The sequence below is a fragment of the Solea senegalensis genome, linkage group LG6 (genome assembly GCF_019176455.1).
Source record: "Solea senegalensis isolate Sse05_10M linkage group LG6, IFAPA_SoseM_1, whole genome shotgun sequence".
NCBI lineage: Eukaryota > Metazoa > Chordata > Actinopteri > Pleuronectiformes > Soleidae > Solea > Solea senegalensis.
In genome coordinates this window covers 8,616,228-8,629,721 of record NC_058026.1, presented here as the reverse complement: position 1 = coordinate 8,629,721, position 13,494 = coordinate 8,616,228, and the positions used below count along the sequence as shown (strand labels likewise).

The 13,494-nt window shown below is 40.7% G+C and overlaps 1 protein-coding gene across 1 annotated transcript; it reads left to right on the top strand.

The window, feature by feature from the left end:
• Nucleotides 1–3,042: 3,042 nt before the first annotated feature.
• On the top strand, nt 3,043–11,990 carry LOC122771710 (ATP-sensitive inward rectifier potassium channel 12-like). The gene is made up of 3 exons (XM_044029421.1): nt 3,043–3,320; nt 9,052–9,231; nt 9,508–11,990. Exons 2-3 carry the CDS (start codon nt 9,140–9,142, stop codon nt 11,171–11,173), a joined length of 1,758 nt encoding a protein of 585 aa, XP_043885356.1. The 5' UTR covers nt 3,043–3,320; nt 9,052–9,139; the 3' UTR covers nt 11,174–11,990.
• Nucleotides 11,991–13,494: the final 1,504 nt, after the last annotated feature.

Genomic DNA, 13,494 nt, shown 5'->3' with positions numbered 1-13,494 from the left:
GCCACATTTTAAATATTGCATATGAGAATGTCAGTGTTGTTATATCGCTGTCAAAGTGAGGAATGAGGAATAACAGAATAGAGGCTGTAAAAGTTAGTCACACAGAGAGGAAAATTGAATGCAGGTTGTATCAAAACAGCATCAGTCCCAATGTTGTCAGTCTAATTTGTGAAGTACCAGTGAAGCTGACAAATAAATCTTTCTGTTTTTCACAGTATACTGCAGTTTAACCATTGCCATATTGTTTTTGTTTGGGTTTTTTTCAAATCAGAAGACACTTTTGGTGTGGTTTGGAGTGGGTGGAGGTGGCAAAAAATAGTGATGTATCTTCCTGAGAGTGTGAGAACCGGCAGGTCACTGTGTTTGACAACTGACAACATAGAGACACTGAAAAGGTTCCTTTTGTTATGTTAATTTCCCAGAAACATGCAGATTTGGGGATTAGGTAAATTGGACACTCTAAATTGACTGTAGGTGTGAGTGTGAGAGTGGATGGTTGTTTGTCTCTATGTGTCCCTGTGATGGACTGGTGACCTATCCAGGTTGTATCCCGCCTTTCACCCTATGTCAGCTGGGATTGGCACCAGCGTCCCCCACGATCCCATGTAGAGGATAAAGCGGTAGAAGATGGATCCATGATAGTGTTTGTGTAATTACTCTCCCTGCCAGAAGGGGGAGAGAAAAGTAGGTTCAAGTAAGAGATTCTTGAGTCAGCTGAAAACAAAATATGAGAAACAATATAGCACACATGACGTGTTGGTGTTGTAAAGAACACTGTACACAGTCTTTATTTAGAGTAAATGTATTCATCCACTGGGAGTGGTTGCCCCCCCGCCTCCTCACCCTCCTCCTGCCTCCCTCGGCCTGCTTTTCTAAAAACATGATGACCTGGATCAGCTCTCAAAGTGAGAAACGAGGCAGCTGCCTGCTTCTGAGTAAATTGTCTCTCGTGGTACTGGAGGCGGAGTCATCAGGCAGGCAAGGGCCCCAGAGATCCAGAGACGGTCGGCACTACAGAAAATAGCACCCGTCATCTGCTTATCAAATTTAAAATGGACTGAGGGGCAGAGTTGTTAACGGTGGTGTTGGTGGCTTTTGGTGGTGTTTTCTTTTTTTCTCACTGACCTCCTCAGTCAGCCTTGCTAGTGACTGAGACAGAAATACAGACTTTCCTCCTGAAAAGTATGCCAAAGAAAGTACATTAATATCTCACCGCCACCTAGATCAGCGTCAGTGAGGACGGTGTTTCCTTCACCTTTTTCAGCTCAGTGTCCTGCTGAGGACTTGACACTCTCTAATTAGAGTCGTTGACAGTCACACCGTGGCTGAAGAAGAATATGCTGAAACAGGTTTTTTACTGCATTACAATTTTTTTTTTATCATACATCCTTGGGGCAAGTGCAAGTGCTAAAACTTTGTGTACATTCACAGTCATCAAACTGTTTCACACAGAAGTAACAACTTTTGTTTCATTCAGACTGGTAACATGAAGGACACTGTGTTCCTTCAAGCATGATTTACTCTCAACCCACTCATTCTCTCTGTACACCCACTCAGTTAACCCTTAACCTCTGGCTTGTGCCCACACGGTTCTCTCTTATATGACTGCTCCCCAACTTCCCACCTACACACTGCAACACCCACATCTTGTCTCATGGAACTAAAAAGAAAGGAGTATTAAAAATAAACCATGGTACATGAGGGTGTGTGTGTGTGTGTGCGAGCGCGCGCAAGCCTGTTTATTTTTATGCAAGATAAAGAACAGAAAAAATGGGGAGAATTGGTTTCCATGGAAACTAAAAGAGTTGTGTCTAATTGGCAGTGACATCTCAAAGAGGTCTGAAATAAGAAACCGTTTGGACATGGCTGCCATGATGAAACAGCAAGTGGTTTAACTTATAAATGCTTTTGCTTATAGGAAACATAGGCGTTTAGTCTGTCCAAAAATGCTTTTGGCTACATTTCTGGGACAAATTATTATCAGAAACTAAAGTGGGAGAGTTTATTTTGGTGCACAAGTAACACACATCGACTCACAGAGGTTCGGACAGCTATTCTTCTTGGAACACTGCATTGACTTCCATTCATTTACACTAAACAAAGCCTTATCCCTATAACAAGAAGACAAAAAGACAAGGAAGACAACAGCAGTGCATGTAAAATGTTGTTATTGCATATATTTCTGGAGTCTCCAAGAAACTCCAAGGAGGATATTTAAGACCACTTCCCTGTACACGTGCAAGTCTATGCAGTGCGATGTAATAAGGGTTTTCCTGACCTCTACATTGGGGAAACCAAACATCCACTGCATAAACACAGAAGAGCCAGCTCATCTGGACAGGACTCTGCTGTGTAACTACATCTGAAGGACAAGGGACAGGAGTGAAGGGAGTCATCAAAACAAAACTATATACACAATATAACAAAACTAAATGTCAAGTCTAAAGTCACCAAATTCCTGACTGGAGTTTGACTAAATTGCAAACATCTGGAAATTAACACTGGTCTGCGGGATTTACACTGAATTACCAGTTTATTAGCATGTTGCTTAAACTATGGTAGTTTAACACAAAGTTCTCCTTCATTAAGATAATAATATTCCATTAGTCTTTTTGGGTTATTTTCGACCATGTACTTGGTGATGCTGCTGAATTGTATCATGTTGCACTGACAAGTGTTTAGATTATTTAGTCTGCCCTGGATAATATCAAAGTATATTATGCACACATTTATATATATGTATGTATATATATATTTGTATATATATATATATATATATATATATATATATATATATATATATATATATATATATAAAAAAACAACTTAATTATCCTTAAGTCACTTCACATCACTGCTGACACACACTATTTGAGGAGTATCTACAATATAGAATACATATTGTACTATTAGACTAACAGTAAAATGCCTCAGAGACAGGTTTAAGTCTCTGCAGGATATCAGTGCAAGTATCCACAATAGCGTACATAAATAGGACTTAATCAGAGTTCTCTCTCGCTCTAGCACTCTCTCTCTCTCTCTCTCTCTCTCCCACACATGCACATGCACGCTGGCAGGGATTGGGGCAGATGAACAGCCACCAGGCAGGAGCAGCGAATCTGTTCAGCGACTATGGAGCAACAGGACAAAGACCAGACTGGAGACATGTGCAAGTTTGTGCAACACAAAGTCATGACAAAGATGTTCGACTATTAAAAGGGGAAACGAGGAAGATTCGAGGAGGAGAGGACGGTGCCACCTGTAAACCTCCTGAAACGGCTTTTATGGAGGATTGTGATTCACTTTGCAGTAATACCACGGTGAGTATTTATATCAGTCTGTCGGCTCTTTATGGGAAGATTATCAAGAAAAAGTTACACAAAAGTTGTTGTTTTTTTTGAGTCAGATGTATAATTGAGTCAAATCTTAAAAACTGTATAGTTAGAAACTGCCTCTTTCTGTCAGTTCTGTGTAAAAATGAAGCAAACTACTCAGAAAATACAAGCAGTTCTGTGACAGATGGCTCGTGCAGCTGAGCAAGTCAACTGTGAAACATGTGTGAAGTGTAAACAGATAGAGAAAAAATATTTTAAAAGCTAACATCAAGGTTAGTGTATTGTGTGGTGCTCTCTCTCTCTCTCTCTCTCTCTCTCTCTCTCTCTCTCTCTCTCTCTCCTGTGTTCCCTGCTGTCGATTATTCCTGCAGGCTTTGGATTGATTTTCAGCACTGGACAGCTCCTGTGGCCTCATTGACATGAACATACGTCACGGCTGCTACTTAGTTTGCAAACATGCCCCGTCATAACTTCTGGTCGCACTGTCAAAACCATTGATCAGCATTTGTGTGACCTGTTCCTGCAGTGATGCATGTGCAAAGATAAAAACTGCTACATCACTCTGAACTGGTTTAACACATTAGAACATGTTTACTGGCTGAAAGGCCGATTTGTGACCCAGATTTATGGGATAGTTTTAGGACTTCTTTCGACTGGATTGGTATCACGTTCTTGTATGAAAATGCAAACTTTGTGGCACTGTGGGCGTTTTTTATTCATATAAAATATCAGTAATGATAACTCATAAATTACAGTTACTGAAGCAGGAGTAAGGAATGAGCAGCATTAGCTGCTTAAAGTATCCAAAACACTGATAATACAAAACAATTTACGACGGCGAAGGTATTTTCATAACAAGAAGGATTAAAAGTTATAATGATGCACTTAATGTTGCTTCACAGTGTTGAGCCTAAATTAAATATAACAAGACTTAATAAAAAACAACAAACAAATAGTTCTGTTTATTGTTACTTATTTCCATCATCAAGTATGGAAGTAAGTTTATAGGTTTTAAAACTATGATTGTATTATTTATTAATAGTTAATTATTTCTGATACGTTTGGTCTGTCAGATGTTTTTCTTTCATTCAGGCCCCATTTTCTTTTCTGAGGAGACAAGGACATATTGTGGCCCCAGTGTTGTCATCGGGGACATGAGCGCTCATTTTTATAGTTAATTTTAGGACAGCATCTCGTTCAGAGATTTAGAAATATATAAAAAGTTGGAGGACAATGGCAACGCTTAAAGCATAGAATGACCATGAGTTCGTTTTTCCGGTGGCTTTTAATCCAAGGCAGAAAAAGAAGAAGAACAAACTATTTTCTTTCATATATTGTGAGTGCGTGCGTGTGTGTGCGTGTTTAAGTAAATCCTCCACATTTCTGCAAATGGCATTACACATTAAACTTCCCCTGACGTCATAATCTCTTCATCTTAATCTGTATTTTTTATTAGATCTCACACCTGTAAAGCCCTCACTTTATCGGGTTTCTTTCTTTCTTTCTTTCTTTCTTTCTTTCTTTCTTTCTTTTTTACCCCCTCTTTTCTTCTTTCTTACCCCCTCCCCCCGTCCCTTCTCATATCATCAGATCCCAGATTACACAAAAGGTCTTAAAGCAGGTCACACAACAACAACCAGCATCCACCTTTCATACTGTTGTTTGGATCGGTGGAGATTAAGAGACATGGTAATCTAGTGTTTGACGTGGTCTTCCTCTATCATTTTCTCTTTCCATGGGATTATGCTGTAATATACGTCAATTTGGTTCCTCTGACGTACTTGAATCAGAGAAACGTCAGATACAATAATCATTTTTCTGGGGGTAAAAGTTTTTTTTAATTTGTGCGCAGGTGTATTTTATCACACTTTGTACCTTAGTTAGAGTGCTTTCTAAAATGAAAGGGAAAAGGGAAAATAATACACACAGACACACACACACACACACACACACACACACACACACACAGAGTATGTGCATAGTCCCTTGGGAGTGAAGATAGATGTTCCTATGGAGACGGCAAATACAGTAACTATGATCAACCATTAATTACTGTGATTCTCCCTCAGGGCTCTGTTGATAAAAAAAGACATCAGCCAGGTTCACAATGACAACTGTTGGCTGCGTTAATACAAATGTTATGTGATTGCAGTATTGAGCATTCAGTTATTTATTCATTTTTGTCAGAAGCCTTTTTTGTCAGTCATTTGGAGCTTCACTAAAGCACAAGAGCTGTGTCTTTGGTGTCAACATACTGGCACACTGTGTTTTTCACAATGTAAACAACGCTGTATGTGTTAAGGTCAACTTTTCACTGGGGAGAAAACTAATGATGAGCTTGGAAAAGTAAAACACATTCACTTACAAAAAGTATATATTTGTTTTAATTACGCTGGTTGTAATTCTTTAGTTTATGGTTAAACTTAAACAAACATCCCAACAACTCACAGTCACCACTCACTTTTCCCAGAGCTTTAAGATAAAATAGGATTTGCTCAGTTGCCATGGAGATGGATCCCACAACTCAGTTGGCAGCGGAGGCTGTGTTGGGATGGTTTTGTCTTCTTGTATTCCTATTTATTCAACAGTTAGCTTAAGTTGATTTGGTATGATGTTTTTGTTTTTGTTGTTAACCTTTTTTAGCTTACAATAAATGTATTTGTTCCGTTTGTTCTTTAACCTTTTTACATAAATGTGTAATTTGAGAGCAAAGAGAAACACTCACACAGGCCACTTTATCAAGTACACAGTACAACTTTGTCATAACGGGTATTTTTTGAATTAATGTCACCTTTCGAACATTTTCAACAAGTCTGGTCATGCCCCTCTGACCTCTGGCATCATTTTGCCCACAGAGCTGCCGTTCACTGGATATTTTCTCTTTTTCTGCAGCATATGCTGTAAACCATACGGTTGTCGGTGAAAGTTCCAGTAAATAACTTTTCTGTTTCTGAAATAATCGCCAACAACTATGTCAGATTCAAAGACACGTAAATCACTTTTGAACTTCACTCATCAAGTGTAGTGTTCTGGACAAGCCATCACAACTCAACCAGAACATTATAGTCTGTCAGTCATGCCTTCACTGTGAATTGACAACAACTGATCCCACACACGATGACTCTGGAACTGACAACACTGACCTGTCTGAACTGTTATATTATTGGCTGGCGTCTTTAAGAGCTCAGTAAGAAAAGGTTGTTGATTTGCTGTAGCTAGTGCTCTCCTCCAGCTGTGTTGAGCTGACGTAATCATCTGACCTTTTGGGATTATCCAGTCGAAAATCACCCTTCATGCAGCCAATCAGCAGCAGCCGGATCGTAACATCTGTCCTCGGTGTAACAAAGAAAGTCTGGAAGCATCACACACACAAACACACACAATCCCTTCTGTGTGTGTTTGTGTGTTTCCGTGTGCGCAGTCGACGTCACAGTGACCTCGAACAAAACCTTTTAAACTGCAGTGAATTTTTCCAAAGAAAATCCATTATGAACCTTTATGAATGCAGACCTGTCCTGTCAGTAAATTTACATCAGACAAAGAGATTCCCATATTATAAAACATCAACATGTGTGTGTGTGTGCGCGCGGTCATGTGTTGATTATGCAACCTGGTGCTTTTTGAATCTTCTGGTTGCTGACTTGCTGACATAATAAGCTGAGCGAGATTACCCTCCAACCTTGTCATCAGGCCAAACCGCAGATCAATTGTTCCTCTAACAGTAAATTACCACTGATTCATCTCTTTTTTAGACCTTTGTCTCTTCCAATTGCTGTTTGGTTTTCCACCACTGGTTAGCCTGAAGCCACCTGAGGCTAACCACGAGCAAGAATCAGATCAATAAGCTTTCATTACACACAACTGTCTGGTCTGCTCTGTGCATTAGGGCAAATTTTTGATTCCTGTGATTTTAATCTATGCCAGCGGAGTGGCTCTATGGTTGCTCCACCACTTTGGTGATACCTCAGTTTAGATATATGCCTCTTTTTTTCTTTCTCACATAGTTAAAGTTGTTCTATTGGTACTTGAGTTCAAGGCAAGTGCTGGGTAACACCGCTGCAGCTTTGTATTTGAATAGCATAATGAGATGCAGGTGAGCAGGTGAGCAGGTGAACTAGCAGGAGTTGAAACCACCATTAAGGACACACACAGACATAGAGACAGGAAACTGGAAGAAAGGCGAGAAACTAGGAACAGAAAAGACACACCCTGGAGGGGAATCAGCAGAGTCATGGAAGAGTAGACGAGTTTTGCTGTCATAAAACAGAAGGGGAATACTGTTATAGGGTCAACAGAGGGTCACCCTTCCAATCAATCAAATACCAAAACCTCGCTCTGCTGGCACACGAAAAATACATCAATGAGCCAGAGGGGAGGGCGGGTCAGCATGAGGGCAAAGAGAACGGGCTGTGGTGTGTATTTTTATTTTAATGAGCGACTTTATTTAAATACAATTTTCAAAAAATAGACTTTTTTTGACACAACACAAAATTACCAAGAGGTCAGATGAAGCGGGTTTTATGACTTTCATCCATTTTATGAACTCTAAATCTAAAGGTCTGTTCTCAAAAACTGATCGATCTGGTTTGTGTTTGGGTGCCAGAGTGCTGTCGTCAGCTGCTAGTCTGGTGTTGTCTGCACAACAGAGAGAGAGAGAAGGTTTTTGAATGGGGGTCGTAAGAACTCCATGAAAGAGGGTGTAAGGGGGTTACACAACACAGCACACTTTCCAGATGCTAGTTTGCCTGCTCACTTTGCCAATCCCAGCTGACATAGGACAAAAGGCAGGGGGTAGAAAGTGCACTTTTCGAAGAATAGTGAGTTACAGTTAGAAAACTGTATCCCATGCAAAGCAATAGCAATAAAGATGGTCTTTAATGGATCCCAGGGAAAACAGGAATTTAAGACAAGAGAGGAAAGAGGAGTTTGTTGTGGCTTGAACTTGTAGCTAGGTATGGTTGGGTTGGAGTGTTGACGTTGCCTTGTCACTACCCCCATTGCTATTGATGATGATACTTTTTGGCCTTATGAAACAGGCAGCTAGGAAATGACCAGATTGATCTTGGTGCATGCATCCGAACTCTGAACAAAGACACTGCTGATGAGAACGGTCTCAGTTAATCTTAACACACAGGGAAAAAGTAGTATTTACTGTATATTATTATTATTGTTGAAAACTTTAACACAAACAGTAATTATGATCACAAAGAACCCAATAAAAGCATACCTTGGACTGAGCAGTAGAAGGAGCTAGCTGTGGTTGTTTCCTGAGACTGACAGTCAGAGACAATGTGTAGTGGTTTGGAAAGAGTATGGGGGGCAACATTTTGATTGACAACAGACTGGTTAATGGCAGAGAGGTCATAGGATGATTACCCATGTAGACCAAGTAGGATTTGTCTGGAAATTGCTCTGTGGTGGGAAGTGACGTCTATCAGGTGAACTGTGGCCAGATTATTGTGTTTAGTTCAGTCAAACTACAGTTACAGACTTTTCCCCTTGCACTTCCCTCTACCAAGGACATCATGTAACTATGGTGTTCTTCACAGAGAGGATGCCATTCTTCTTCATTTGAAAAGAAAACTTCCACTCCACAATGTGGTGCTTTGGCTTTGGTGCTTTTTTAATTTTTTTATTTACAAACTTTTTTATATATACAAACAAGCATACTTGTGGGTAAGCATTTGATTGAGCATCGTCTCCTCTTTGTCCACAGGCAAATATCCCTTTAAAAGACGGCGGTGTTAACAAATGCCAAACAGACCTGAGCTCATACCTCCCCTCTGTCCAGCAACAGAACTTTAATGGTTGGAACTGCCCGCCCCAACCTGCACTACTGCCCTCGCAGACATAGCCTGATGATCACTGGTGCCATGGGAGCGGTGCGAGTCAACAGGTGAGATACTAGGATGCAAAAATGAAATGAGTGGACTCATTGAATATTTTGTAAAAACAAAATTAAAAAGATGTTTGACTGATCATTTCTTGTGCTCTCCACCTGTGTCTCATCGCTTGTTTGTGTAGTTGTTTGTATTACGTTCAGTCTTCTATTCTTTTTCGAATCGTGTCCACCAGACGATTAAGAATCATCTGTGTTTGAACATAAAAATCCATTGATCCAGCGTGGTTCTCCTACACCTACGTTTTCTTCTTCTTGTTGTTTTTGTTCCAGATACAGCATTGTTTCCACAGATGATGATGCCCTTAAGATCTCCACCTTGGGCCTCCATAACGGCCACAGTCCTCTGACTCAGCAAACACTGTCGGGGGTCTGTATGCAAGGTGAGGAAGGAGAAGGAGGAGGAGGAGGAGGAGGAGGAGAAGGAGCATGTCCAGGAAGTGATGAAAGAAGAGGGGCTTTGTCTCTCAGGGTAACAAATGAGCCTATTGTCCACAACAGCTGCCGTGCTTCACCTTCATGCCATCTCGGCCTTGATTTAAGCACTAGTCGCCTGCGCAGCCGCTTTGTGAAGAAGAATGGCCAGTGCAATGTAATGTTCAACAATATGGAGGATAAACCACGGCGATACTTGGCTGATATTTTTACCACCTGTGTGGACATACGCTGGCGCTATTTGCTACTCATCTTCACCACCACCTTCCTTCTGTCTTGGTTGCTCTTTGGCCTGATCTTCTGGGGAGTGGCGCTTGCACACGGAGACTTTGCCCTCCGCATCCCTGTGAAGAATGAGGATCCCCACAATACTGTGGAGGAAGGAAAAGACGAGTGGCGGCCATGCATTCTCCATATCCAGGGATTCATTGGAGCGTTCCTTTTCTCCATAGAGACCCAGACCACCATTGGATATGGTTTCAGGTGTGTCACTGAAGAGTGTCCAATTGCTGTGGTGACTGTGGTGGTGCAGTCCATTGTTGGCTGCATTATAGACGCCTTCATGATTGGCACCATCATGGCAAAGATGGTGCGGCCCAAGAAGCGGGCACAGACCTTGCTGTTCTCACACCATGCTGTCATTGCACTGCGAGATGGTAAACTGTGCCTCATGTGGCGTCTGGGAAACATGCGCAAGAGCCACATCGTAGAAGCACATGTGCGCGCTCAGCTTATTAAGCCGCACGTGACGGTTGAGGGTGAGTACCTTCCTTTGGAGCAAACAGACATTGACGTTGGCTATGATGACGGGACGGATCGACTGTTTTTGGTGTCGCCGCTGGTGGTGGTCCACGAGATCAACAAGAACAGTCCTCTGTATGATCTGAGCAGCACCAATCTCCCGAAACAGGATTTTGAGATTGTGGTCATCCTTGAAGGCATGGTGGAGGCCACAGCTATGACCACTCAGGCCCGCACCTCCTACTTAGCCAAGGAGATTCTGTGGGGCCACCGCTTTGAGCCTGTGGTCTTTGAGAAGGGTGACCGCTACCATGTGGACTATTCCCGCTTCCATAAGACCTATGAAGTGCCATCTACACCTCACTGCAGTGCCAGGGAACTGAGCCAAATGATGGGCCGATGCCGACGCTCTTCATCGTCCAGCTCGAGTTACTCCAGGTCTCCAACACCATTTTCCCCGAGGGCAGCTCGTCACCTGCTGGGCCCTCACTCTCCCAGTGCTTTCTGTTATGAGAACGAGGTAGCTTTGTGCTGCGGGGATGATGAGGTTGAGGAGGATGTAAAGCAGGAGGCAGGGAGCCTGAACATAAGAAGTGACAGAGATGTAACGATGCGAGATGACATTCACTTGGGTTTCAAGGAGACGTTTGTGAAAGAGCAGACAGTGGAGATGCTCTGTGTTCTGGACACAGAGAATCAAATCGGTCTTGACAGACTACAGCCCACCCTGCCTTTATACATCAGCAGAGAGTCGGGAGTTTAATCGATGGTAATGGCCCGGACCTTCAATTTGTTTCCTCTCTTTGTCTGTGTGCATCCAACCAAAGTATTGAACTGGTGTAAAATGAAAAGATGGAGGACACAATTTAAACTGTACATCCAGGAAAGGAGAAGTATCCGTTTTACAGCTGTTACAAATGTGTAACTTGCTCTGGTTTCAGGGATTGTACAGTTTCCTTTGTAACATCAGTATGTATGACACGCACACTTCAACTGTTAAACATAGTGAACAGGTATTTCTCTCAAATAAGCTTCTCTCGAGAGGTTTTGTGGATTTTTTTGTTTTATTAAATATGACCTCTGTATGAGCTATAGTCAAGATACTTGTTTTTTTGTAAATATGATATGCTACTGTTAATATGCTAAGTCAAAATGATCTTGCATGTATATATATATATGTATATGTATATATACATATATATTTGCATATATTTACTTTGAAGGATGCATGATTCACATACTCTACTTTAACATGCACATTTCCTCTGCATAACATGATTTATTCTCAGATTTCAAACTTCTGTCTTCCAGCCTTAGTTCTGTAACTTTTCACATTTTATAAATGGAACTATTTTCTTTTACGTCATTGATCGCAGTTTATTCTACAAGAGAAAGACTAAGAAATGAAATCCTAAGCCATGGAAAACGGTGTTCAAACGTATGTCAAACATGTACAGATAAAAAAAAAAGAAAGATATGCACTTTATTCTCACTTTTATCAGTAGATGAAACACTTTGCGACAGTGCGTTGTTTTGTGTGGACAAAGCACCAAATAAAAATAGTACTGTTAATGCTTCAATTGTATTTGTTGACCCTCTGTTGCACATTTACACAGTATAGCCATCATGCTGATACCCCTCCATATCTGTAAAATCACACACATCAAACCTCCAATGTTGGCAATTTTTGTCAGTTGTATGTTGTTGGGGAGGATATTTACTACTCTAATAGAATTTTTATTTTTTTTTAAATAAAGATCATATGGTATTTTTTAGCATAGAATAAGCCATTTAAATGTACTTTATAGTCAAGGGCCTTGCTCTAGGCAGGATGACATTTAAAGCTGACAGGATTCTACAGCAGTCTGAATGGACAACAACAGCCAGTGCATGTGTTTAGTGCTTTAAAACAGAAGCTTACTATGTAGATGAAAAAGAACAACAATCTTTTCTGGTATGTGAAGGCCACTGTTGTTCCCTTGAGCTGAGGAGTTCTGTGTTCACTGCAATCTGCAGTGTCACCATTAGATGTCACTCCCTCTTACAATCTGGACCTTTAGACTGAAGAAAGGCAGTGAAGAAAAAAGTATCTGCTGTTCGGTGATGAGTGAAAATATACCTAGGTCACCAAGGCACTCTATATGTGACAAAATAGGTACAGTTTCATGATAAATTTTTAAACATAAAAAAATAAAAACAATGAAGAATAATTCCTTCAATTATAATAGGTCATAACTATAGCTATTTTTGACAGAATGCTTCTGTATGAGCAGTCACAAGCTGGAGGAGAAGTTGTGTGTCACAGTATGTGTGTGCAACAGTGGTAACTCAAGACGTTCCATGTTGTTGTGGGGGAAAAAACCATGTATGACTATTGGCTCCCTCACGTGGTCAAACAGTGATACTACAGTAAACAACAGTGCCCAAGTACTAATTTATGGGTTTTAATGGATTTCTAAACCATGCTGCTCTGTGGCTTTGTTGGATTTGGTTATTATACCCTGCATGTCCCACTTATTAATTAATTATACATTGTTTGATTCACTGTCTCATAGTTTAAAAAAAAGTTGTGGTTAATCTGACATTTATTTTCCCCTTCAAGATCTCAGTGCCATGTAGTTGTTTTCCATTATGTATTTAATTATATTTACAATATGTAAATATGTACAATAAATGTTTGAATTATCCTGTACCCTTACTGTAACAGCCAAGTTAAATATTTGGACGGTAAAATGACCCACTGATCACAGCTCATAACTTTAAGATATTAACCATGCATCATGTGATGAAGTGTCACATGCAGCCCCTGCTTTATGGATTCACAAGCCATGAAGGTTGGGAACGGTGCATTTTGCGTCCAGTAATTGATACATTACACTAAATAACAACACTTTTCATTCATGTCTAGTTGCATCCCCCCCAGAGCAAAGCTGGAAAAGACAATATGCAGTATATACTGCACTCCTCTTGCTTTGAGTGGGATATTTAAAAATTATCACATGTTCTGACTATTCTGTATTCGTCTGTCAGGTCACACTAACTATATATTATCTTCCCAACACATTAAGCAGCAGGCAACTTTAT